Source organism: Microcaecilia unicolor, chromosome 3 (assembly GCF_901765095.1).
Source record: "Microcaecilia unicolor chromosome 3, aMicUni1.1, whole genome shotgun sequence".
NCBI classification, from domain to species: domain Eukaryota; kingdom Metazoa; phylum Chordata; class Amphibia; order Gymnophiona; family Siphonopidae; genus Microcaecilia; species Microcaecilia unicolor.
Window position 1 is genome coordinate 357758932 of NC_044033.1, and position 27521 is coordinate 357786452.

The 27521-nt window shown below is 44.3% G+C and overlaps 1 protein-coding gene across 2 annotated transcripts in view; it reads left to right on the top strand.

Moving 5' to 3' along the window:
- Nucleotides 1–292: 292 nt before the first annotated feature.
- ABRACL (ABRA C-terminal like) overlaps nt 293–27521 on the top strand; it is a 41361-nt gene continuing 14132 nt past the window's right edge. The window contains exons 1-3 of one of the 2 annotated variants that reach the window (XM_030198535.1): nt 4389–4392; nt 6649–6657; nt 23232–23301. In XM_030198535.1, the coding sequence (XP_030054395.1) occupies nt 23241–23301 (61 nt within the window). In that variant the 5' untranslated portion in view covers nt 4389–4392; nt 6649–6657; nt 23232–23240. Of the gene's footprint in view, nt 417–4388; nt 4393–6648; nt 6658–23231; nt 23302–27521 lie in introns of those variants that run through there. The other variant, XM_030198534.1, reaches the window with a different exon arrangement.

Below are 27521 nucleotides of genomic sequence, written 5' to 3' on the forward strand. Positions count from 1 at the left end.
CAGCTACAAAATAAAAAGCATTTCCGTGTATATCTATGCGATCGTTCCTCCCTTTGGGAAAACGAAACTGCTTCAATCAGAAGTAGGCACTCTAGCTTTAGGCAAATACAGGTAAATCTGCCCCTACCAGGAAGCTGATTTTTGCCATTGCCTAAAGCCACAAGCACTAAGCTTCACCAACACCTCCCCGTTTCAGACTCTACCTCTTCGCCTACGCTCCGCCTCCTCGTCTCAGGCTCGCTCCTCATAGGCTCCGCTCCTAGAGTGGGCGGCCGGCCTATTATATGCTTTAGTCTTTCTTTTATCAGCTGCCGCTTGCCGGCAGCCTTCCTGTAAGCCGATCGCTTCCTGGGTTCAGGTTTTGAGGACCGTGTTTTCTCGCTCGCTCTCTCTCCTAGAAAACGACTAAAAGCGAAGTAAGTGAAAAAACAACCAACCGGCCCAGAACGATTCCCTCCCTAGAGCTCCATTTAGGCTTGCAGCTGGACTGATTGTGGATCTGTGTGGTTTCAATCTCTTTTCTTTGGTACTATGGGTGGCTTTTCTCTTTTCGGCACGGGGATGGGCTGTCGGTGCGCGGTTTGTCCCGTCTGGGTTTAGTAAGCTCAATGCTAAGCAGTGGAGAAGATATTCAAGTACTTCCTTTCCCACCAGAGCAAGCAATGTTAATGCGCTCCGGTGTAGTTGTACCTCTGCACCATCGGATATGATTCGTTTATGGCTGGGGGAAAAGGAAAGGGAGGTGCACGCAGGGGTTTGAGTTGGTATTTCGTTTTCCGGGTACTTTGACTTTTTTTAATTTATAAAAAGGATATATTGTACAGTGATGCTCCTGTGGAGATCTCGGCCAGATCTACTTCCTTGGTCCTATTCTGTAGAAGCACATCTGAGCCGAAGAGGTTAAATGTACCTTAAGTTTGTAAAGGTGCAGCCTCAGGGGCTGCATCTCGTCCCGCCTTCACGATTAGCTACTTTTAGTAAGATCAGACCTGAGCGATCGTGTTGTAATAAGTGCTATGACTCAGAGCTATTTGTCATGCTCCACTTGGACTCGCTCGCTGCTCACCACAGTTTCCTCCTTCTGAACTTCAATGGTCTGTAAGCCGCTCCGACGCTGAAGTTTGTTTTATTTATTAGGATTTATCTTTTTGAAGAAATTCACCCAAGGATAGTACTAAAAAGTTGTAAATTGTTAGCAAGATAACGAGGTTAGTATCGTTCATTCATATTTTCCTACCCAGTATACTGTCGAGATGCAAAGAAAAATCAAATGGTTAAGTGTACCGTGTTTAGTCCAAAGGAGTAGGGACGGTGAACCAAACACACTTGCAGCCAAATAGGGATAAATACAACGTCTTTATTGAATACCACTCGTAATTGTAGACCCGGCACATGACTGCGTTTCTGCCGGAACGCCCACCTGCTTCAGGGGTCACAACAGCTATATCTTCCGATGGGTGGCAAAATCGAAACAATGCTTAAAAAATGGAGAATAGAAATGGAGTAATGTGACCACTCAATGTACAGTAAAAAAAAAATAGTGTACTGTTTGCTATATGCAGCATAAATCGTGATTCACAGAATATTAAACTACGTTTCATACTGCTAAACAGTGATGGTATAATTAGAGGTATAAAAGTGCTAGAAAGGACTTCAGTGGTTCAGTTCTTTGTTAAAAAAAAAAAATAGGCAATGCAGTACAGTCTCGATTATCCAACGTAACTGAGACCAACCCATTGTCGGATAAGTAAAAGTCGGATAATAAGAAAAACAATGGTAACCCCTCAAACAATGCATAAACAAAGGCATGGAATGCCCAATTTTCAAAAATGTTTTAGTAACACTATATCACATTCTGCAGCATGACTGGAGAACATACAGTAATTGTACTATACTGTAAAGACCAATACAGAACTATAAAACCAGTACTATATACCTTGTTGCAATGCACCTGTAAACATAAATTCTAAAATTGTTTTGTAAAATGTTGTGATTGTTTTCTTTTCCTATTGTATGTCTTTTCCTCGCTGCAAGGTCACGCCAGCATCTTTCAGTAGCTGTCACTTTTGTTCTGCCTAAGCCAGTGCAACCTCAATTGCATTGATGCCTTCACCATGAGTGACTTTTACAAGTTTTATGTTCATCCTCACTTGAGGTGTCTTCATTGGCATCATCTCCATTCCCGTTCACCATAGCAATCACATTATTGTCAGCTCTTTTTGCTCGTCCGCCTGCATCTATTCTTGTATGTCATCCGCACAAGCATTCTCACACCTCGGTATTTCCTGTAACAAAGGAAGGAGATCTTCCTCAGGTGTTCCATGTTCAGTGTCTTGTCCTTGTTCATTTTCATTCTCAGGAATTAGCTTTCTCCATGATTTTTATAGGGTTGGAGGTTTAATTTCATCACATGACTTAGCGATCCAGTAGATAACATCTTTGATTTCACTTTCTTTAAAACTTCAATCATTCCTTTCCCTTCATCCAGTTCATAAACAAGTGTTATAAGAAGCTTGCGGTGATATTTTTTCTTGAAGGCTTCAAGTAAGCCCTGGTCCGTTGGCTGACGCAATGATGTGATATTGGGAGACAGAAAAAGCACTCTGTCAGCACTTCTCAGTTTGGCCTTATCAGGGTGAGATGGTGCATTATCCAAGAGAAGGATTGCTTTCCTAGGCAGGTCTGTTAAATTTCAACTAGTAAAACTTTGGAATATACTTCAAGTTAGATTATGTCCTTATGTTCATTTTCATAAACAGTTGAAATTCTGTTTATTTTCAAAATATTTCTTATGAAATTTATAGTAATTTGCGTTATAATTATCATTGTAGTTCCAGACTGATGATGTAGTTGTTAACCCGTTCTGAATGTAAATTTAGGGATAGAGGCTGACTGTTAAGTATCCATCATCCTCATGACATCATCATACTAACTTTTTTTTTTTTTAAATACAGGCCCTTAAATGAAAAAGCAATTCCCAAAAAGTTTTCCTTATGGTTCCGTCACAATGGGGTCCTTTTTACTAAGGTGTGGGACGTGTGCCCATGGGCAGAGAGTAGGCATGCCTGTGCTAATCAGGTAACGCAGGTAGATTACCGCACGCTACCCAGTTAGCATGAGAGAACATAAGAGTAGCCATACTGGGTCAGACCAGTGGCCCATCTAGCCCAGTATCCTGTTTTCCAAATGGTGACCAAGCCAGGTCACAAGTACCTGACAGAAACCCAAATCGTGGCAACACTCCATACTATAATCCAAGGGCAAGCAGTTGCTTCCCCACGTCTGTCTCAATAGCAGACTATGGACTTTTCCTCCAGGAATTTGTCCAAACCTTTTTTTAAACCAAGATACGCTAACTGCTGTTATTATATCCTCCAGCAAAGAGTTCCAGAGCTTAACTATTCGTTGAGTGAAAAAATATTTCCTCCTAATTGTTTTTAAAATATTTCCATGTAACTTCCTCGAGTGTCCTCTAGTCTTTGTACTTTTGGAATGAGTAAAAAATCGATTTACTTCTACTCGTTCTATACCACTCAGGATTTTGTAGACCTCTTTCTTATCTCCCCTCACCCATCTGTTTTCCAAGCTGAAGAGCCATAACCTCTTTAGCCTTTCCTCATACAAGAGGAGTTCCATCCCCTTTATTATTTTGGTTGCTCTTCTTTGAACCTTTTCTAATTCCGCTATATCTTTTTTTGAGATACGGCGACCAGAACTGAACACAATACTCAAGGTGCAGACGCACCATGGAGCAATAAGGCATTATAGTATTTTCGGTCTTATTTGCCATCCCTTGCCTAATAATTCCTAGCATCCCGTTTGCTTTTTTGGCCTCTGCTGCACACTGAACAGAAGATTTCAGCGTGTTATCTACAACAACACCCAGATCTTTTTCTTGAGTGCTGACACTCAAGATGGACCCTAGCATCAGGTAACTGATTCGATTTATTCTTTCTAATGTGCATCACCTTGCATTTCTCCACATTAAATTTCATCTGCCATTTGGATGCCCAATTTCCAAAGGTCTTCCTGCAATATTTCACAGTCCACACGTGTTTTTTAACAACCTTGAATAGTTTTGTATCATCTGCGGCACTCCACTGTTCACCCTCCATTGAGAGAAATGACCATTTAACCCTACCCTCTGTTTTCTGCCCAATAACCAATTCCTAATCCACACCAGAACCTTGCCTCCTATCCTATAACTCTTTAATTTCCTCAGGAGTTTCTTATAAGGAACTTTATCAAAAGCTTTCTGAAAATGTCAAGGACGCACTGGGTAGCAACACAGGAAAGGGATTTCTTTTGGCATCACTTTAGAATGCTTTGCCTAAAGAGGTCCAGGTGGAACCTAGTTTATAAAAAATGTTAAGTTCTTTTTTAAAACGCACTGTTTTTTTTTAAAGTTAGCTTTTTCTTTGTAGCTTGGGAAATGAGTGCCTATATATGTGAGGCCTCTCTTTACAGTGAATATACTAATTTTATTTCTAAAAGCTTAGGGTTTTATATCTTTTGTTGGAAAGACTTTTTTTGATCTTTAGTCCAGAAAATGAAATGTTCTGTCTAGTGTTTAATGTTAATTCAGAATGAATGATCTTGGTTGACTGTGGTTTAGATCTTTCTATTGACTGATGGAGTTATTTTCTACCTATTTTATTTGGATTAAATTGTCAGCTGCTCTGATCTGCTCGGTGGTATACCAAGTTTTAAAATAAAGACAATTTTGGAGTTGTAGGTGGGATAGATCAGGGGCGTAGCCAGACAACAGATTTTGGGTGGGCCTAGGCAAGAATTGGGGTGGGCACCAAGTGTTCTCCCCCCCCCCCCCAAAAAAAAAAAAATTTATCTCAGCTGGTGGGAAAACACTTCTTTCCACCTTGGCAGCAGGCATGCACTGAAAACTGAGTATGCGCAGGTGCCAGTGTTGTGGAAAGTAGCATTTTCTTTACCATCAGGGGGAAATCTTCAGCTGGCAGAGCTTGGGATTCCCACCAGTTACCACTAAACATGTGCTACTGTTGGGTGGGCCTGAGCCTGTGGCTACGCCACTGGGATAGATCATGTTCACAGCACATAGGGCCTGAATTGTCAACCTTCCTTCACCATAGGCACATAATGGTAAAAATGGTTATTAAATTAGCTGGGGACTTGGTGTTCTATTTTGCACAGGAAATGTCCCTTCTCTTGCCTCCTCTTCAGATTTCAATCAGAGGAACGTTTGCCAGATGGGCAGACTATTCATCCCACGGCATCATGCTGTTTAGAGTGGGATGCTGGCAGTTAGTTGCGACTTCCTGTGATCCTGAACGCAAGTCGCTCAGCATGCAAGACTACTTATGGGTCGTTTAAACTCTCCATTTAGTTTATAACGGTGTAGAATGCAAGATCTCACAGAGCTTTCCAGCCAAGTTATAACTTTTATTTGTTTGGGATTTTTTTTCCCACATCATGGAGATCACAGAATATGCTTTCCAGTACAATAACATTTCATTCATAGTAGTAGTACTTTTTTTTTTTGGCAAATATTTTATTAAGGATAACATTGTCTCATACAAGCAATGAACACAGCCAGTTTTTCCAGACAAAGAGCTAGTACAACTTATCCACTATACAACCCTCTTCCCCCGTCCCCCACCCCCTCCCTTCGGAATCAAGGTGGTGCTGATTATTGAGTTTTCCACTGTTCATATGGTTGCCATAACTTATTAAATAACACTAGGTGACCCCCGTCTCATAGCTGTAAGTTTAGACATTTAAAACAAAAAAATCTACTTTTTGAAGAACAGGTTTCATAGAAGGTAATGTCTGTTGTTTCCAGGCACGAGTCAAAATCAGTTTTGCAGCAGTAAAAAGCGAATTGCCAGTTTATGATGAGAAATATTTAATTTCTGGAGGCTTAAAGTGTAATAGGCAGTATTCTGCTTTACATGGGCACTGTTGTCGAAGTCGCTTGCACCCAGTATAGTAGTACATTTGATTGTTACGTATGAGTTCTTTCACCTCCTATCTGTAACTACAGTTTTCTCTTGTTCAGCATTCCATATGTGTTCACTATACCTAGGCTCTCTTGCTTTAATCTAGTCTAGATAAGATGCAGTTTTTTTTTTTGCCACAGAGGGTTTTGGAAGCATGTTGAAAAATGGCCCTCTTCAAGCAAACTGAGATGTCATTCTAACTTGCTCTGCAGCCCAGATCTGTATACCCCAAGAAAAGAAAGCAAAGTAAAAGCCATTTTCTTTGTGATCTGTGGTTTGTGCCCCTTGTTGCTTTTTTTTTTTTTCCCCCTCTCTCCTTGTACCTCTGGCAGAGAAGCCTACTAGCCAGTTCTGCAATGTAGTTAACGTGCAGTAAATGTCCTGTCTTTGTATTTTCTATATAGGAAGTTGCTGGGTATGCCCACAACAGGTGGTTATGCATTCATTTTTGCAGCTAACACTTGCTAAGTGCAAAATGTTTGCATGCTTCAGTAAAAGATCCCCTTAAACTTTAAATCATGAGAACAAAAAGATACAGAATGTGATGTTGGATAATCCCTGCTGTGGCAGTATGATCCTACCGGTCCTGTAGATTTGTTTGCACTATGCGTTTGAATAAAGGGAGGCACCAAGGTCTGGAGAAGTGCTGTGGGAGTTCTGCAGCATTGATGAGAAAAGAGAAGTCACTTGATGCACTATATTAAAGTGGTGATGGGGAGCCTGACCCCCCCCCCCCCCACCCCAGCTAAACCAGAAGAAAAAGAAAAGTCTGCTAACTGCAGTGAAAACTTCTAGAGCAGCAAAGCCAGGGGGAGAAGGAAGAAAAAAATGAAAGGGGTGGGATAGAGTGCAAGGAGGGTGAGGAGAGGATGCAGGGGAAAATGGGGTTGCAGAAAGGGTGAGAATACAAGAGGAGGGAGTCTGCACGAGACTAATTTGTGCCAGTGTCGTTATGCTCATATTAGCCCTCTCCTCAAGTCACTTCACTGGCTTCCTATCCGTTTCCGCATACAGTTCAAACTCCTCTTGTTGACCTATAAGTGCATTCACTCTGCAGCTCCTCAGTACCTCTCCACTCTCATCTCTTCCTACATTCCTCCTTGGGAACTCCGTTCACTGGGTAAATCTCTCTTATCTGCACCCTTCTCCTCCACCACTAACTCCAGACTCCGCTCCTTTTATCTTGCTGCACCATATGCCTGGAATAGACTTCCTGAGCCGGGACGTCAAGCTCCATCTCTGGCCGTCTTCAAATCTAAGCTAAAAGCCCACCTTTTTGATGCTGCTTTTAACTCCTAACCATTATTCACTTGTTCAGAACCCTTATTTTATCATCTTCACTTTAGTATTCCCTTATCTCTTGTTTTATTTATTTATTGCATTTGTATCCCACATTTTCCCACCTATTTGCAGGCTCAATGTGGCTTACAATACATCATGGGTAGTGGAAATATAATAGAAAATAGACATTTAGTGTTACAGAAACGTTTTGGCAACATGATCATGATAAGACATGATAGTAATATATTATAAGACATTTCTAACTATGTGTGGAGGAGTTATGTATATTCACATTGGTTGATCTTTGTGGTAAGCCTTGTTAAAGAGATGGGTGTTCTGTCTGTCTGTCCTAATTAGATTGTAAGCTCTGTCGAGCAGGGACTGTCTCTTCATGTTCAAGTGTACAGCGCTGCGTACGTCTAGTAGCGCTATAGAAATAAGTAGTAGTAGGTGAGAGTGCAAGGGGGTGGGTGGTAAAGGAAATGAGTACACACAGGCCAGGGGAGAGTGTATGAGTACTAGAAGAGTACAAAATGCCTATATGGCAAGAGGCACATAAACACCCACTCTGTATTCCATGTTGGACACATGCAAACACCACCCATCATGTATATACACACACACAAAACACTCCACCCTCACACAGCTACATCCTCAGGATATATACAGATATACACAGAAAACTACTTGCACAAGTGCCTCATATGACCCCACAGCCCCTGCTGCCTTAACCAGGGCTGGTGTTAGGCTTTGGGGCCGCCTCCCCAGTTTCTGCCTTGGGGGGGCCCCTGTAGGCTTGTCTGAAGGCTATGCCTCCTTCATTTTGAGGCAGGCGTGGTAGCCCCTGTGGCACTGTGCCCAGGGCAACTGCCCTGTTTGCTAACCCCTAACACCAATCCTGACCCTAACAAGATAAATTTATCATGTCTCTTCTTACTGAGTCTACCACACAGACATGCAGAGGAAGCATGTTATTCTGTCACTTTATAAGAGGCCAATGTAATCTGTAAGGGAGAGGAAAGGATAGCAGATGGCATGGATTGGCAGAGAGGAAAGGTCATATGGTCTTCATCTGCCTTCATTTTTCTTTTTTTTTTTTTGTAATTTATATATTTTATTGAAAACACAATATCACAACTGCGTTATATCATAACGTAACACTCCATTTCTCATAATAATATAACAATGCTTCTCTATATTTTATACATTTTCTCCCTCCCCTCCCTCCTCCCTCTCCCTCCCTCTCCTCCCCCTCCCCCCCCCCCCCCTTCTTTTAATCCTCAGGATATTATATCACCTTCTTCTTATTCCGTATCTTTCAAGAGTACTTGTAATTGTGTCCATTCTTTTGCTTCAGAATTGTATCTCCCTATTCTTTTGTCTGTTAATTTATCCAACTCTATGAGCTCCCTTAATTTAACTTTCCAATCAGTCTTTGTGGGCCCCAATTTACTTTTCCAATGGCGTGCTATACCCGTTTTCGCTGCTGCTAGCCCTATCCGTTTTACTCTTTGTTGCCATTTTTGCCCTCTGTGGTTTCCCCACCCTAGTAAGCACCATTTAGGTTCATGAGGAAAGGGTATCTCCAAGACCATTGATAATTCGTTCACAATGTCTTTCCAATACTCTTGTATCTGACTACATTCCCACCATATATGGTAGAATGTACCTTTCTCTTTCCCACACCTCCAGCATTCCGCAGAGGCTCCTGGGTATATTTTATTAATTTTTTCTGGTGTATAGTACCATCTACTTAGTATCTTGTATGCATTTTCTTTGATCAGCACACAAACTGATGTTTTCTTAACTTCGGTACACACCCTCCTCCATTCGGTCTCACTTAATGTCTGTCCCATGTCTTTTTCCCATGCTTCCATAAAAGCATGTTTTCTAAAAATTTGGCCCCGAAGGTGCCCATATACCTTGGAGATTCCCCTGCCTGACACATCAATTTCTCCCCATATATTTTCGAATTTCTCATGATCTACTGGTGGGTGTTTTGTCCATTTTTCTGTTATAATAAAGTGTTGGACTTGCAAGTATGCGTATTTATCTGTCTCTTGTAATTCATATTTCTCTTGGAGTTCTTCAAATGCCCTTATGCGACCTCCGTCCATTAAGTCACGAAATCTGATCAGACCCTTCTGAAACCATGTGGAGAAGACCCTTGATTCTTTCCCCGCTGGGAATCCCTCCTCCTGTGTGATCCACGCATATGAGGATCTCTGTTGTGTCCCCCTTAATTTCTTTTTTAAGGTACCCCAAAGTGTTAGTAGATGTGTTATAAACGGGTTTAGAGTCAGTTTCCCATAACTTTGTTCAGGAAGGGAGGCCCACAGAAGACCCTCCAAATATCCCTCTCTGACAAACACTTGTTCTAATGTGGTTATATGTGACAAGTCTACCTTACACCATTCTGCTATTTGTGTGATTTGTCCTGCCCAGTAATACCATTGCATGTTTGGCATTTCTCTTCCTCCTTCCTGTACTCTTCCCCACATTATCCTCTTGGGTAACCTTGCCGGCTTTCTCCCCCAGGTAAATTTCCCTAATTCTGATTGCAATCTTGTCAACTCTCTGGTCGGTACTGGGATGGGTAATGTCTGAAACAAAAATAGAAGTCTTGGCAGGATATTCATTTTTATTACTGCTATTCGTCCCCACCACGACAGCCATCCTGACCCCCATCTATTCAAATCCCTCCTCACTGAACTAAGCAGGGGTTCATAATTCCAAGCATATAGATTCTGTAAATCTTTGGGAATTTTTATTCCTAGATACCGGAAACCCAGTTCCGTTATTTTAAAATTGCACCTTTCCTTCAGGTAATTACTCTCTGCCTCTGTTATTGTAATTCCCATTATTTCAGATTTGTCGTAATTTACTTTAAATCCTGCTTGTCTCCCATATACTTCAAGTTCCTTAACTAGGACAGGTAGAGTGTGCATCGGTTGGCCCACGTAAAATAGGATGTCATCAGCGAATAACGCTATTTTATGTTCCTTTCCACCTAGTTTTATTCCCCTCACCTCCTTCATGGTTCGAATTCTCTGTGCCAGGGGTTCAATAGACAACGCGAACAATAGGGGCGATAGCGGGCATCCCTGACGTGTACCCCTCTGGATATGGAAAATTTCAGAGTATCCCCCATTAATCTTTAATCTTGCAGTCGGTGATGTATATAGCCCTTTTATCCATTCTATAAATGGTATTCCCATTCCCATTACCCTCATTACCTCCCATAGATATTCCCACTCCACTCTGTCGAACGCTTTCTCAGCGTCTATTGCTAACAGCGTCAGCGAGTCTCCTCTTCTTTGCGCCCCCCAAATAATATTCAATGTCCGTCTGATGTTATCAGCAACCTTTCTATTTAATATAAAACCAGATTGATCTGGGTGCATAAGTTTTGGCATTATACGGGCTAGGCGGTCGGCCATGACCTTTGCAAGTATCTTAACATCTATATTTAATAATGATATAGGTCTATATGATCCACAACATGTTGGGTCCCTTCCTGGTTTAGGTAATACTGTTATACCCGCTATTTTCATGCTATTAGGTAGCCCATTTCCTCCAAAGTTTGCATTTCCAACTCTCACCAATATTGGGGCTAATTCCCTTCCAAATACTTTATAAAATTTCCCCGTGTATCCATCCAAACCCGGTGCCTTGCCTCCTTTTAGCCCCTTGATTACCTCTAGTACTTCCTGCAACGTTATGGACTTCTCTAGCTCTAATTTCTGAGCCTCCGTTACCTTGTGGAGTCCTAGATCTCTTAATTGACTTTGTATGTCTTCTTTGGGGATTTTTTCCCCTGGCGCGTATAATTTAGAGTAATATTGCACAAAGGCTTTCCTAATATCTTTATCTTGATATACCAATCTATCTCCTTGTGTTTTTAGTTTAGCGATTAAGCTCCTTGTCTGTTTTTGTCTTAAAGTGCGTGCCAGCATGGTCCCCGCTTTGTTACTAAATTCAAAAAATTTTTGTTTCATCAGGGTTCTATGGAATTCCATCGTATTCATCTGTATTTTCCGGAGTTCCCCTCTGCATTGTATTAGGTCTCTGAGCGTTTTTGCATCTCCCTGTAGTTGGTGTTGTGATTCTAATTGTGTTAATTTTTGCCTAATTGTCAGTTCTGTTGCTTCTCTTTTTTTTTTTTTGTAGGTGCCTTTTGCTATCAGATGCCCTCTAATTACAGCTTTTAGAGCATCCCATAAGGTACCTTCCGATACATCTCCCCTGTCATTGTTTTGGAGGTATTCTATTATCCTCATTCGTATGTCTTGACAATCTTTCTCCGCAGCTATCAGGGATTCATTTAGTCTCCACATCGTTTCCTTTCTCTCTATCTCTATTTTCCCCACCAGTACCCATACTGGTGCGTGGTCTGATGTCTGTATATTTTCTATGTCTGAGTCTTTCATGTCCCCCCATATTGATCTGCTCCCCCAAATCGCATCTATCCTTGAGTATGATTTTTGGGCATGAGAATAAAAAGAATATGTTTTTTGACCTGGGTGTTGCATCCTCCATATATCTACCAGATCTAAATCCTTCATTAATTTAAGAAATTTCCCCCTATGTGTTCTCGGTCCTCCTCCTTTCCCCTGTGAATGGTCCAGTCTAGAGGCAGTCATGTTGTAGTCCCCTCCCATAATTATCTGTCCCCTTACAAATTTACTTAGGCCTAAGCCTAGTTTTGTGAAAAAAGTTCCCTGTCCCTCATTTGGTGCATATACATTGATAAATGTGATCAAGTGATTTCCTACCCTTCCTTTAATTGCTAAGCTTCTCCCATCTTCCCCTTTGTATATATCTTCTTGTACAAATCTTAACTGTTCATTAATGTAAATTGCCAATCCTCCCGTCTTCCCTCCCTTGGGATCCGCCAGCTTAGTTCCCTGCCCCAGTGTTTTATAGCTAATCAAGTGCTCATCTCGTCTTTGTATATGTGTTTCCTGAAGCATTATCACATCCCATTTTAATCTTTTCAGTTCTTTAAGAACTATGCTTCTTTTCCCGGGATTATTCAAACCGTTAACGTTCCAAGATCCTACTTTTATTCCCCTCCCTCCCCTTTCCCTTCCCTCCCCCCCTCTTTTCCCTGCCCCCCCAGTGGGCTCCTGTTTTTGGCCCTGGACACTTCTGGCCAGTGCTACCCTGGAGGAAGTGCATCTGTGCCAGACGGCTGCCCCCACATATTTACATCATCAGTTCCCTCCCCCTCCCCCATTTACATTTCCCTATTCCCCCACACCAAGCATATTGCAACAATTAACCAGCACCATAGTTCTCACAGAGTATATTACCACAGTTCCATTTAGTTGACCTCTGGTTAATTTCTCAGTCTTTTCCTCTTATTTCTCCCTCAAATCTGGCTTTGTCCGGGGATCTGTTTTTCTTCTCTCTTCCAATTTTCTGCCATCTTTGATTTTCCGGGGTCTGTTGTCTTTGTTGTCGTCTTTGTTCTCCTTCTTTATCTTGTGGAATGTCCGTGCAGCCCATGTCTCTCAGGCTTTTCCATGCGCCTTCCACCGTCTGGATTCGCCTCGACTTGGTGCCCACTGTTACCAGAATTCCTCTTGGGTACAGCCACCGGTATCTCAGTCCTGCTTTTTGCAAATACATTGTGATATCCTTAAGTTCTCTCCGTGCTTGCAGGGTTTTTTTCGCCAAATCCTGGAAGATTTGTATTTTATTATTTTCCCATGTAATCTCTTTCATGGCCCGAGCCTTGCGCCACACTGCCTCTTTGGTGTTATAGTCATGGAAGCATGCTATTATATCTCTAGGCCCCTCAGCCCTCTGTGGCCCTAATGTCCGGTGAGCTCTGTCAATTCTATATTTGTCCGGATTGGTTGAGTCCTCGCTTTCACTCTCCAGATCCATAATAGCTGCACAGATTGCTCTTATTATTTTGGATGCGTCTTTGTATGACTCTACCTCTGGTACCCCTTTGAATCTCAGATTGCATCGTCTAGACCTGTTTTCCAGGTCTTCTAGTTGCATTTCCATGGCTTCTCTGCATTGATTTTCTTTTTTTATTGCTTGCTGCAGTTCTTTTATCTCCTCCTCTGCACCGTCCACTCTCTCCTCAGTCTCCGCCACTCGTTTCCCCATATCTCTCAATTCCTCCCGCAGCTCTCCTATTGCCGCTTGTATCCCTTTTCTTGTATTCACCATTTCCGCTTTAAGCTCTTGGAACCAGCGTGAAACATCCATTTTATCTGTTTCCGAGTTTTCGTCTACCATTTCCTCGTGCTCCGGGTCAGATTCGGAAACTCCGTCCGCCATTTTGAAATTTCGCGACGCTACTTTCGCGCCCGCGCTTTTCCCTATTCCAGGGTTTTCGGCGGCGTATTTGAATTTAGCTAGTTTCTTCCGAGCTGCCATTACTTCTGGTGTTTAGATTCCTGCTTGGTGGGGATTTTCGCCGCGTTTTCGGGGAATTGGAGGCTCCTTTTACTTCTGGCTCTTCAGAGCTCTCTTGTTAGGCAGCCATTCGACAGCGCTGACGTCACTTCCTCCCCTGCCTTCATTTTTCTATGTAATAAACTGTGCATTTGAGCAGTGTGCTGAGCTTCAGTGCATAGTGTTCAAATGAATGCGCTGAAAAAAACTTTTATTCCTGACGCAGGAAACTAATGGCATGCAAAAAGTACCGTGGGTTACCGAGGAGATTTTTTTGATAAGAGTGAGCCCCTGGCAGAGAGTTGCTGGGGGGGAGTAACTAGAGGCCCCAATAGGGGTTTAAAAGTAAATAAATAGAGAAGCTTTGAGAGGGAAGGCTGTCCTTGGTTGCCTAAGGTTTGAGAAATCTATAAGCCCCCACCAAGCGACCCATAGAGAAGAAAGAAAAAGGGTACCTGCAGAGCCAACCCTAGCAGATTGGATTTAAGGGATCAGTTGCTGTCAAGTGCTCCGCAGCCATTAAGGGAGCCAGAACTTCGGGTTGGATTGGAGGGTCCAGCCCGTAACCATGGCTCATCCTGGCTATTCAGGTCAGCGACCTTTGACTTCCTAGCTCCAGGATTTGGTCAATTGGTAGCCTTCCCTGCCTTCCATGTGCTAGTGTCGGTCATGGTGTGCCATTTTTGCTGCAGTAGCACTATACTGTACGGTTCTTCTCATGTGGTCTGCGGCATTGCCTCCTTTCTTTTCCCGATGGGGTTCTAGTTTGGGTGTCCCAGCCCTGCTGAATGTGGGTCTCCATCTTAGCATCTGCTGGGTATTCTTTAGGAGAGGCGGTATAAGCTCATGGGGTCCTTCTTGTACCCTGCTGGTTTTGAGAACTTGGCTTGTTCTAGGTGCCAGAGTCACTGTGCCTGGTACCTGCCTCTCATAAGAACATAAGAATAGCCATGCTGGGTCAGATGAATGGTCCATCTAGCCCAGTATCCTGCTTCCAACAGTGTGGCCAATCCAGATCACAAGTATCTGGCAGAAACCCAATTAGTAGCCCCATTCTACCAGTCCCAGGGCAAGCAATGACTTCCCCCATGTACATCTCAATAACAGACTTTGTCCAAACCTCTTTTTTTTTTTTTTTAAACTTATATACTAACTACTGTTACCACATCCTCTGGCAATGAGTTCCAGAGTGTCTCCTGGTCTTTATACTTTTTTGAATGAGTGACAAATCACCTCCACCCTCTCCACATCACTCAGGATTTTGTAGACCTCAATCATATCCCCCCTCAGCTGTGTCTTTTCCAAGCTGAAGATCCCTAACCTCTTTAGCCTTTTCTCATATGAGAGGAGTTCCATCCCCTCTATCATTTTGGTCAATCTTCTTCGAACCTTTTCTAATTCCGCTATATCTTTTTTTTGAAATACAGTGACCAAAATTAAACACAATATCTCAATTGAACACAGGCATTATATATTTTTTTCTTATTTTTCATCCCTCTCCTAATAAATCTTAGCATCCTGTTTGCCGTTTTGGCCGCTGCCACACACTGGGCAGAAGATTTCAGCATATTGTCTACAATGACACCTAGATCTTTTTCTTGAGTGCTGACTCCTAAAGTGGACCCTAGCATCAGATAACTATGATTCAGATTACTCATCCCAATGTGCATCACTTTGCATTTGTCTACATTAAATTTCATCTGTCATTTGGATGCCCAGTTTTCTAGTTTCCTAAGGTCTTCCTGCAATTTTTCACAATCGCATGCATTTTAACAACTTTGAATAGTTTCGGTTTTATCTGCAAATTTAATCACCTCACTCGTTCTGATTTCCAGATCATTTGTAAATGTTAAATAGCACCGGTCCCAGTACAGACTCCACTACTCACCCTCCTCTGTTGAGAAAAATGACCATTTAACCCTACCCGTTTTCTATCCAATAACCAATTCTTAACCCACAGAAGGACATTGCCTCCTATCCCATGACTCCTTAATTTTCTCAGGAGTCTCTCATGAGGAGCTTTATCAAAAGCTTTCTGAAAATCTAGATACATTGCATCAAGTGGCTCACCTTTATCGACATGTTTATTCACACCTTCGAAGAAATGAAGCAAAATGGCGAGGCAAGACCTCCCTTGGCTGAATCCATGCTGACTCTGTCCCAGATCACTCCTGGAGCCCTTTTTAATCGGCGTCACATTAGCCACCCTCCAATCTTCAGGTGCTACAGATGATTTTAACGACATGTTACAGATCACTAACAGCAGGTGGCGCTCTTTGGTGCCCCTGCTCCTCGTTCTAGCATTGCCTTCCCTCCTTCTCAGGAATCGTGGGGACCGGGGCCTCAGTCTTTTCAGAATTCCAGCCTCTGCTGGTGGGCACGGTTTCATCTACTGGAGCGCAGCTCCTATTCTGACTTTGGGGCAAAGTTCCATTTGCCTATGCATCGTGGCTTCCTGGATGTTTATGAAGGTAGCTCCTTCACTGCATGGTGGGCACTACTCTAGCGCTTTTTGTGAGGCGCTGCTCCATTAGCCTTTCCCCCTGTTTCATTTTGTCATCTTCTTTGGAGGGCGCTTCTTCCCTTTATTTGGGCTCCAAGACTTCTTTTTGGTATGTGGAGCATTGCTTCATCTATACCTTTGGGGGCATGTTTTCATCTTTACTTCGTGGGTGCTCCTCCATCTTTCCACTTGCAGCATTTATGTCTGCAATGGTGCTGGCTCTCTCTCTCTAGTATGCAGTTCCAGTGCTGCTTGTTGTGGGAGAGTCTGCCTCTTCATCAGGTCAGGTTTAGCACTCCCTTAGCTATGTGTCTGGAGCACATCTCCATCTCGGTGTACTGAGCACAGTCTTAGCTCTGTGTGTGTGACCACGGCTCTGAACTCAATTCCCTCCTGGTGTGTTTGTCACAGCTCCCTCTCGGCTTTGGGCCTGCTTCTCTATCTTAGCCTGTTGAGCTTGGCTCAGTCTCGGCATGTTGGCTTCCCCTTCACATCTGCAGGTTGAGCATAGCTTCATCTTTGCAGATTCAGTACAGTTCCTTTCTGCATGTTGCTCGCTACCCATTCTCTCTCTGTGGAATGCTGCTCCCTATCTGTCAGTTGGACTGCAGCTCCATCTCCCCTTGCGGAGTACTGCCCCATGTCTGCCTGCTGAGTTCAGCTCCATCTCTGCTTGTCTGCGCGACTCGTTCTCTACATGTTTTGGGAAACAGGGCTATCTCTGTGGGTTGAGCACAGTTAGATTGCAGCTCCCCTCTCTGTGGGTTGAGCACAGCTCCATCACTCCCTGTGGAGTACTGCCCCACGTCTGCCTGCTGAGTGCAGCTCCATATCCGCATGTGTATGCAGTCCTTTCTCTGCTTGTCTGCGCCACTCCTCTACGTGTTTTGGGCACAGAGCTATCTCGTCATGTTGGGCGCGGCTCCACCTGTGTGTTTGGAACACACTATGCCTATCGAGAGTAGCTCCATATCTAACTATGTGGGCACGGCACCACCGTCCCCGCTTCTGGAGCATGGCAACATCACTACACGTGGAGCGTGGCACCATTGCCGCTTGTTGACTACAGCTTCACCTCTATATGGTGACTGCAGCGCCATCTCTGCAAGTTGAGTGTGGTTCCTTCATTGCCTTTGGAGCATGGCTCCATAGCGGCTTCTTGCACAAGGCTCCAGCGCTGCATGTGAGGCACCACTCCATCTTTTGGGAATTGAGCATGCCCCATCTGACTTATTCAAGGTTACTTCACAGCCTGTGGGGTCTGGCATGTTGGCATATAGGATGTGGCTTCATCTCTGTGTAGTGGACTTGGCTTGTCCCCCCTCATGTTGGGCATGCCTTCATTTCAGCATATGCGCTACAGTTCCATCTCTACCTTTTGTGCTCAGTTTTCTCTTTTTCACTGGCAGTCTTGCTCTTTTTTTTTTCCAGGGTAAGCTACTTCGGTGGTTACAGTTCTACCTAGTAGAGTTACATCTCTCCAGATGGACTATGGATGTTGGCGAGCACATTCTTCCTTGTTCAATTCTGCACCTGGAATCTTGAACATCCCACAGTGGTTGCTGGCCAAGTCTCTTTCAGGGTTTTTGAATTTGGTTCTCTCTCTGCACAGTGTTTGAGCTGTCTCCAGGGCTGGAGCCCCTTCCTCCATTAGAGGTAGAGCACCATGCCAATTTCTAGCTGCTACTCTGTCTTTTCTAGAGACACTTCCTTCCTTCCTTCCTTCTCAGGCTTGGGACTGCAGGAGATAGCTGAGATTACTTTTTCACCTGCTTTTGTTCGTGGAAAAGGACCCTGTGTCTTCCGAGGAGAGTTCCTGCTTCATTCGTGGGAGCACCTGCTTATGTTTTAGGGATGCTGGACTATTCTCTTTGGCTGTAAAAAGCACCCTTTCTTTCTCTCCATAGCAGGTGTCCCATGCCAATTGCCTGTCTCAGCATCTGGCTCAGTACTCTTCTGGGGTTCTCGAGGGGTAGTTTATGCCTCTCTCTTCTTAAAGTAGGTTGGGCTCCCTCTTGACCAAGAGGGTGCAATTTCTTCCCTCTGCTGAGTTCATCTCTATCATGGTTGGGAGTAACACATTCTTGCTCTTCTACACATGTCTGGTGCTCTCTATGCCTTGCCATTCCTGAGCTCCTGGGCCCCAGGGAACTGGCATTGTTAATTGTGCCTCTGACTATATCATGGCGGATGCGTTTTTGCAAAACCTTCTGATATGTTCTTTCTGGGTAGGGTGCACCATACCTTCGTTGGACTCCCAGCCTTTCTGTTATAGGCTATTGGGAGTTTATGGTTGCCTTGTTTCCCTCGACGTTAGGTTATTCTCTTTTACTCTATCTTGCTATGATAGTATTTTTTTGGACGATAGTTTCAACCTTCTTGATGGTGGTTCAGTTTCTCCTGCCCTAATTGGGAGACTGCTTTGCTACATCCCATTAGTATAGACTGGTCTGGTGTAGATGACAAGGAAGAAAAAAATTATGTTCTTACCTGATAATTTTTCTTTTCTTTAATTATACCTGACCAGTCCAGATGCCCTCCCTGTCTGGTTTCTTTCTGTGATTTGAATCCTTCAAGATTTCTACTACTGAGTGATAGAGTTCGGTTGGAGCCACTGCAGTGGTGTCATGTCAGGATCTATCTTCTTTCTCTCTCCATGCCATCTTGCAGTTCCAGCTCTGTATGGCTTATGTTTCCGGTAGGATATCGAGTCTCACCCCTGAACTTGAGGAAGAATATCTGTAAGTCCAAAGGAGAAGTGCCACATGGCACATCGCCTCGCACCATACTTCCTCGATGGTAAGATGGGCCCTTGGTCAAGCAGGAGCTATGGAATTTCTGGCATCTGCTCACATATGGCTTCCATGTCTGACTGTTCCTGTGTTTTTCTTCTAGAAGTTCAAAGCACCATTGCTTGGCTGTTTGAAATACTGAACATTCCAGGCTACATGATACTCTTAAAGGGCGAATTACTTGAAACTATTTTCTCTGCCTCTTTCTGCTGGTGAATGGACACAACCAGGGGCGTTGCTGCTATGGGGCCACAGGGGCCAGGGCCCCTGTAGATTTGGCCCTGGACCCCCCTACCATCGATTTTTCCCCCGCCCGCCCGCTCACCCGCCGTCGCCTACCTGGGCTGGCGGGGACCCCGTCCCCCGCCAGCCAAAGTCGTCTTCCTTCCTTCCTTTCAGGTTTCTGAGTCTGACGTCCTGCACATACAATGTGCAGGACGTCAGACTCAGAAACCTGGAAGGAAGAAGACTTTGACTGGTGGGGGATGGGGTCCCCGCCAGCCCAGGTAGGCGACAGCGGGGGGGGGGGGGGGGGGTAGAGTCGATGATGATGGCTGGGGGTGGGCGGCGCCGGGGGGAGGGCTAAAATGTGCCCCCTCACCTCTGCTCTGGCCCCCCCTACCACTGAAGGTCAGATACACCCCTGGACACAACCCATTAGTATGGACTAGTCTGGTATGATTAAAGGAAAGGCAGGCAGCACAGGAGAGGGAAACCGAAGTACACTCACACAGAAGCAGAAAGCAAAAGCACAAGGAGCCTTCAAGAATAGTGGCATCAACTCAAGATTTATTGAACAGACGTGGCACGGTCTGTTTCAGTAAAGCCGCCTATGTCAGGGGTCTTGCAAACTGTCACAGATTCTAAAAAATGCAGTATAGATTACTCAGCGCTGGGAGATGATGACTAACTGCTGGTGCAACTGGTTACTTAATGTGCAACAGAACTGCATAAATGAAAACAGCCTTGAACTGGCAGAGTAACTCTTTGAATTGATTTAAAGGAAAGAAAATTACCAAGAACATAATTTTTCCGTACACAGCTGCTGTAACGTACGCTATTCCTGCATCAGGCAGAGGCTCTTAACCTTTCTCCCCAAAAGGAGACAAAAAATATTTCCTCCTGTCCTGGGCACCCTGACACAGGGAGAGCCTCAACCAGATAACCCCTGATGCTGCAGCATCGCCCATGGATCAATAATACTTACCTGGTCCTGGGTGAGTGTCTGTCTGTGACCTCTTTCTTGTGACATCATCTTGAAAAATGGCAGCACCTGATCCTTATCAGTATTTTGCAAATCACCGCTAGGGGTCAGCCTGCCAAAATGTGAGTGGTTCTCATGTTGGGGGTCAGAACTCACCATCAAGGGTGACAGACCAGATATAGGAGCGAGTGGGCATTGCCCTTGCCTCCTTACCCAAGTTGGGGGGTGTAGGGGTGAGGAGGGTGACCAACACCCATTCCCACTAGGCCTCTAGGGATCTTGCTGAACAAGGTCATCTGAGGTGAAGTGCCTCTTTATTATAGAGGACCCTTTTGCTTCTGCACTAGAATCTTTACCCCAACCCTGAGCTGGAGTAAAGATTTAGTGCTATAGAGGGAGTATTAAAAAAACAAAAACACCCCCCCCCCCCCAAAAAAAAAAACAAACACCAAAAGTTTAGTATTGTTGTGTGTGTGTGTTTTTTTTTACATCAGGAAAAATTTCAGATTCGGCCTTTTGCATGTGTTCTGCATACCCTCCATGCTACCCTTCAGTGTTGTGGGTTTACTGCTGGTTTTTCAACATGATAAAATCTTCCCATATCAGGAGTAAGACTAGATTGGAAGCAGGGGCGTAGCCAGACTTCGGCGGGAGGAAGGTCCAGAGCCCGAGGTGAGGGGGCACATTTTAGCCCCCCCCCCCCCCTGCCATTGCCGACCCGCCACCACCACCAACAACAACTTTGACACCCCCCACTGCCGACGACCCTCTCGACCCCTCCCGCCGCCTACCCGCCGTCACCTACCTTTGCTGGCGGGGGACCCCAGCCCCCCCGCCAGCCGAGGTCCTCTTCTTCCGGCACAAGGCTTCGTTCTGTTTGAATCTGATGTCCTGCACGTTGTACTTGCAGGACGTCAGACTCAGAAACAGAACGAAGCCTTGCGCCGGAAGAAGAGGACCTCGGCTGGGGTCCCCCGCCAGCAAAGGACGGCGACGGCAGGTTGGCGGCGGGAGGGGGGTCGAGAGGGTCGTTGGCAGGGAGGTCCAGGGCCAAATCTACGGGGGCCGTGGCCCCACGTAGCTACGCCACTGATTGGAAGAAAACCACCATGCTAAAGATAGGGGCCAGTGTAATAAACTGTGCTAGGGGGAAAATTCTACAACTGGGTGCCTCCATTCAGTGCCCGAGTGCGTGTGGTTGGAGCCTATCCTATCATTCCAGTATAGAATACTAGGGTAACCTGCTATTGGCACAACTAACATCTGTGTGCCCAATTACACTAGCCATAGACCTGCTGTAAATGCAGTAGGGATGTGTGTAAGTAATGCATGTAAGTTGGTGCCTAACACATGCTCTGCTGATGTATACGCCACCTTGCATTTATGTGCCATGTGAGCTGGGTACGCTGTTGCCAAATAGTGCTTAGGTTAATGCTGCCAACTGGATCCAGATTTGTAGGACAGGGTTGATCCAGTCCTGGGTTTACCCTGTTGCATGCAGGGACTTGTGGTTCTGATTTCCCCATTACAACATTCCTTAAGAAAAGCAAGACTACAAGGCCCTGCATGCAACAGGGTAAAGCCAGGACTGGATCAACCCTGTTCTGCTAATCTGGATCCAGTTGGCAGCCTTAGTTTGAGCACTCTACTGACAGTTTCACAGATAAGTGTACACTTGTGTGCCTGCCTGCTAGTACTTAATTATATATATTTATTCGTGCAAGGAATGCATAAATATTGGCACTGAGTTTATAGAATTGCCCTCTTTGAGTGCATTTGTGTGTGAACACCATATTTTGCTTTTAATGCAGGATGGTCTCCTCCTTGTAGAAAACAAACATTTCGACAGGCTTGAGTTCAACTGTCATTTAAAGCAAGGAGGAGGAACTGCAGGGGTATTTTTGTATTTTTTTTTTCCGTAAACTGGTTCTGCTTTACAAAGTAATACAGTTCATTTATTAACCAGGAAGTGAGAAAATTGCAAAATTGCTGGTGGGGGGGGGGGGGGGGGGATTTTGCCCTTCTATTTCCTGTCTTCTCCCATGGTCACCCACTGTACTAATGTGTTGCCTGGTTTCAGGAAAGACTTTATTGAACTCTTAGATACTGAACACGAAGTGTAACTATATACATTCAAAAAAAAATAACTTCAGCAACATATGAGCATGATTTTGGAAGTCTACATAAAATATAAGACTGGTTTCTACACATCAGAGAATTATTCTTAACTGGTGTCTTGCCTGCGTCTGTGGTTTCTCATATCCTCTCTGCTGAAATTGGTTGTGTTTGAGTGAAGGGGGTTGCTATATTAGCTAAGGTTAGGTTCCTGTTTTGTAGATGGCACTGTCTTCACTAAGGGTGGGACATGCTTGAGATTGAGTGGCATCTGATCCTCGGGCAATGAGTAGAACAAAAGGGGTCATAGCAGGAGCACTTGCCATTGTGGCTCTGTGTGTGTTTACCCTCCCCCCATCTCCTCTCTTCCCTCCTCCCAACCTCCCTCATCTATCCTTCCCCTTCTCTCTACCATCCCCTCCCCAGGGGTAGCAGCACCTTTTTGTTTGAGGGAACCCAAGCTCTATTTCCAGTTCCCACAGCGATTTATATCTAGTTAACCTTAAATAAATCATATACCCCCTAATTCTTCAGCAGAGCATCTAAAGTTAGGCACCATTTGTGCACACTTGTTATCAAATACACAAACACTTGTCTTATGCGCATATAATGCACACATACGCACGTAAGTCCTAGGGTGTTATTCTACACCTTACTGTAAGCTATATGCTAAAGTGCTGCAGTTAGTACAGATGGTCAGTGGCGTTCCTAGGGGGGGGCGGTGGGTGTGGTCCGCCCCGGGTGCACGCCACTGGGGGGGTGCCACGTGCCTGTCGGCGCCGCTCGTTCCGTGCTCCCTCTGCCCCGGAACAGGTTTATTTTTATTTTACTTTTGCTTTGTTTAAAAGAACCATAGGTTGACAGTGATTCTGCCCACGAGTTTGAGCATGTATTTGTAGTTCTGAAAGTTTTAATGGGTTGTTGTTGTTGTTTTGCTGTTTTAGAAAGCAAAAATGAATGTCGACCATGAAGTTAAGCTTTTGGTTGAGGAGATTCATCGGCTTGGTACAAGAGGTAAGTGGAGCACTCTGAATTGTGGACTACAAGCAACCCCACTTTTTTGGTGAAGTGGTTGTGTTGTTGTACGTTATCAACCTCACAGGACTGGCTTAGGATGCCTGGATAGGAATTTTGAGGCCAATACGGAGTTACTCAATCCATGGCAGTGTTAACTGGCAGTGTTGTTCCTTGGTCAGCTGCCACCCGGAACGGATCGCCACTGCGCCCCGCAGCGTCGTCCACCCCCCACAGTGCATCACCTTGAAACACACACACACCAGGTGCATTGTTCTTACCTCCTGGGGTGCTGAGATCAGTTGCACGGCTGTTGGCTCCGCGCTTGTCCTGCTCCCTCTGCCTCAGAACAAGAAGTAACATGAGAGGGGAGCCGACAGCTGTGTGGCTGCTCCCTTCACCCCCCCCCCCCCCCACACCCCTGCAGCATGCACCTGGGGTGGACCGCTGTTAACTGGTTATCTGGTTAACGTTCTATTGAATATCACTGAATGATGTCCTGGGACATCTATTTGATTTATAACTCTCTGGCTTGATCAGTGTAACCATCCTTTATGGCTAAACTTTTGCTGATTTCCAGTGCTATCCAGTTAAATCAATCTATGGCTCCAGAACACCCAAAATGCTTGGCTGGGGAAGGGGTGGTGGTGGTGGGGGGTCTGTGTTTTAAAACCAACATTTTTTTCTGGCTAACTCCAGAAGTTACCAGGACAAATGTTCTGAATGTTGGCTTTTCTACATTCCTATTGCTGTATACAGAACATCCTGTATTCAGTAGTCCTTTTTCTCACTGGTAAGGATCTTTGATTTAAAAGAAGGTTCATTGTGACAGTTTAAAAAACACTAAAGCTGAATGTTCAGTTCATTCTTTTTAATTTTTTTAAAATCATTTATTTATATACTTTTACATAGGGGTGGGCAGTTTAAAGCATTAATAGCTTTTTAACGCTGTTTTTTTTTGTTTTTTTTTTTAATGCAGACCCACCCCCCTCTCCCCAGGTTTACCTCAACTGCAGGGCTCTTGCTCTGGATTTTCTCTCCTTCCTTGGCACTGCCTCAAAAGTCTTTTTTCTTCCCCTGCACGGCTGAGCTCTGCAGGTACTTGAGCTGACCACTGCCGTTCAGGAAGTTGGGAAGTCTTGTGGTTTCAAGTGCTGCGAGACTTCCTGAACTTCCTGCACAGTGCGGCTCAAGTACCTGCAGAGGGGGGGGGGGGCAGGTCTGCGGAGGTGGAGCCATGAGAGAATTTGGGTATGAAGACTGGTGAGGGGGGCATGAGAGAAACTGGGTGAAGACTGGGGAGGAGGACATGAGAGAAAGAAATAGAGGGCGAGAGAGAGGGATGATTGAGCTAGTAGGAAAGGGCGAGAGAAATGCCCAAAATGCATACCATGATTAAGCGCGATTAAAACTTTCAATCGCACCGTTGATCGCAATTAAAATTTTTAATCATTGCTTACCCCTATTTTCAAAATATATTACAAGTTAACCATTTGATACAGCAAAACGGAATAATATAAACCAGTTAGGTTTAGTTTCCTTAAGATGATTCCTATCCTTCTTAGACCACTATAGTCCCGCGGTTCACCTAAAGTCTGGCCTAAGCTGGCAGAGGAGGAAAAAGTGACCCGAAGTCTGCGTGGGCGGGGGAGAGGGACAGACCCCCGGTGATGGCTGTTTTGCAGAATTCTGCATGTTCTCTGGGGGTGGGGAATTCTGTACTGCATGGTTGTGCAGAATTCTCCTAGGAGTAGTCTGAGCAAAACAAGCACACACCTGCACATGTACTGGAATGTTATTCTAAACATAAATATCAAACTCAACAATTTGTTGAACATAATATTTTTGCGAAACCTGATATTTATGTGCAGAACAGCATTCCAGTTCATGCACAGATATTTTTCTGTATGGATCTGTGCTTAGAGCGGTCACCTCCCATTCTGTTGTGGACACTTCTGTTTTCTGGAAAAAAAAACCTGCCATTAAATCCTCTTGACTTACCCTTCTATACCCCCCCCCCCCCAATACACCCAACTTCTTTCATTGTATTCGCCTTAAAATCTGCTGTATACTTCTCATGCATTATGGTGGAATTACGAATAGCATCATTACTATTTATTTCCCACCTTAGTCATCTGCCATAGCTTCAATCTGTGGGGTTTTCATCAAGAACACTGAATAGAAGTACACCTTATTTCTTGGCACCTTTCAGTCTTATAGTTCATCTCTACCTTTTCTCATTTCCCTGTCATATCTGCAAAGTCTTGTCACCTGACTTTGTTTAGCCATCTTTTCTTCCACTTGTGCTTTCTTCATATCCTTTTTTTTTTTTTTTTTTTTTTTTAATTTGTAGAAGTCTTTATTATATAGGCAAATACAATGCAGGTAAAAAACCGTGCAATTTGAAATGAACAGCAGAAACAAATAAACAGTGTATTAATCTCTCAAAACTAGAGAGTTTGCTTACAAAGTACTCCTAAGATTTGTAACAAGTTTTTACATGATACCTCCCCCCTCCTTCCAACCACAGACTCTCAACACGAACAATGTGACACAAAGGGTTCCCAAATAGCTTCCCACTTGGACAGAGTTTTGCGACATATGACCCAAAGCCTCTCCGTTTCACAAATGTGTACCACAGCTTATTTAACCATTTTACCAAAGAAGGAACCTGGGGAGACTTCCAGTGAGCGGCCAGAGTGACCCTAGCGGCTGACATAGCATGGCGAACCAATAAGGACTGGGATGTAGTAAGTACAGGAGGTTTTTTTAGGAAAAAGAAAAAATTCAGGTGACCACTTTATAGGCATAGAGCCTTAACGCAAGATCACCAGAGATGACCCATAGTACCCTTCTGCCCACATTCCCTCCAACACAATGGGGATGCCTTCGGAAACTTGTGATGAAGGCGCGCTGGAGTCAAATACTACCTGTATAAAACTTTTACAGCATTTTCTTTAAAAGGAACAGAAATAGAAATCCTCGATAAAGCGTATTCCATAAAATTGCAATCATCACCCAATGTCAAGCCCAGTTCCCGATGCCAGCGTAATTGATGCTCAACGGGAGGCTGCACCTGCCTACGCTTATAAGTTTATAAGCAGGTGATAAGACCCCTCATTCCTTTACAGTCCTCACACAAATCTTCCAAAAAGGAGTCCTCTTGAATTACCTTGGCTTTTATTTTAACAGCAGAAAGAAAATGTTTCACTTGAGTATAGGCAAAAATATCCTTAGGAGAAATTGCATATGTTTCAGCTAAAGTATTGAGTGGAATAAAGGCTTCTTCATCAAAAAATTGACCCCAGGTCTCTAGACACGCAGAAAACCAATTCGAGAAAGGCCCTGGTTCAAGACAAGGGGGTTATTTGTTACTGGTGTAAGTTTGGAAAGGACCAAATCAAGCTTGGCAAATAAACTATCCCAATAGTAAAAAGTTGTCAAAATCAAAGGACAAACATCCCTACCCAGTGAACGATATCTCCAAGGAAGCCACATTGAGGAACGCAAAGGGCACGAGCCTACTGAGTCCTGCTCCAACCCAATCCACTGCTTCTGGGGGCTCGCGTGAAACCATTCAATAGCAGCCCAAGCCTGAGCAGCTTTGTAATACCAATACACGTTCGGAACACCCAAACCGCCCTTTTTCTGATCCCGATACAGCAATGTTCTAGAGAGACCTGGCTGTTTATTAGACCAAATGAAGTGAAGGCGGCGATCTTGGAGATCTAAGAGAAAGTTACGAGACAAACGAAGAGGGAGAACCTGGAAGAGATACATCAAACGTGGCAACACATTCCTTTTCAGAGTAGCAATCTGTCCAAACCATGATAACTCAATGGAACCCCAAGCCTCCAGATCTTTGTATAGTTCCCGCAAGAGGGGAGGGTAATTAGCCGAAAATAAATCAGAAAAGTTCTGGGTAAGAAGAATCCCCAAGTACTTGATACCTCAGGTTACCCACCGAAAAGGGAAGGCTTGTTGTAGATTGTAAAATCGGACTAGAGATACCAATAGTCATAGCTTCCGATTTAGTCATATTGAGGTTGAATCCCAAAACGGAGGAATAGCCCCCTAAAAGCTTAATTAAGTTAGGCATGGAGAATAACGGTTTGGTTAAGGAAAGCAAGATATCATAAGCAAACATTGCCAACTTGTATTCCTGACCACCTACCATAATGCCCGAGATATTAAGATTAGAGCGAATAACAATAGCAAGG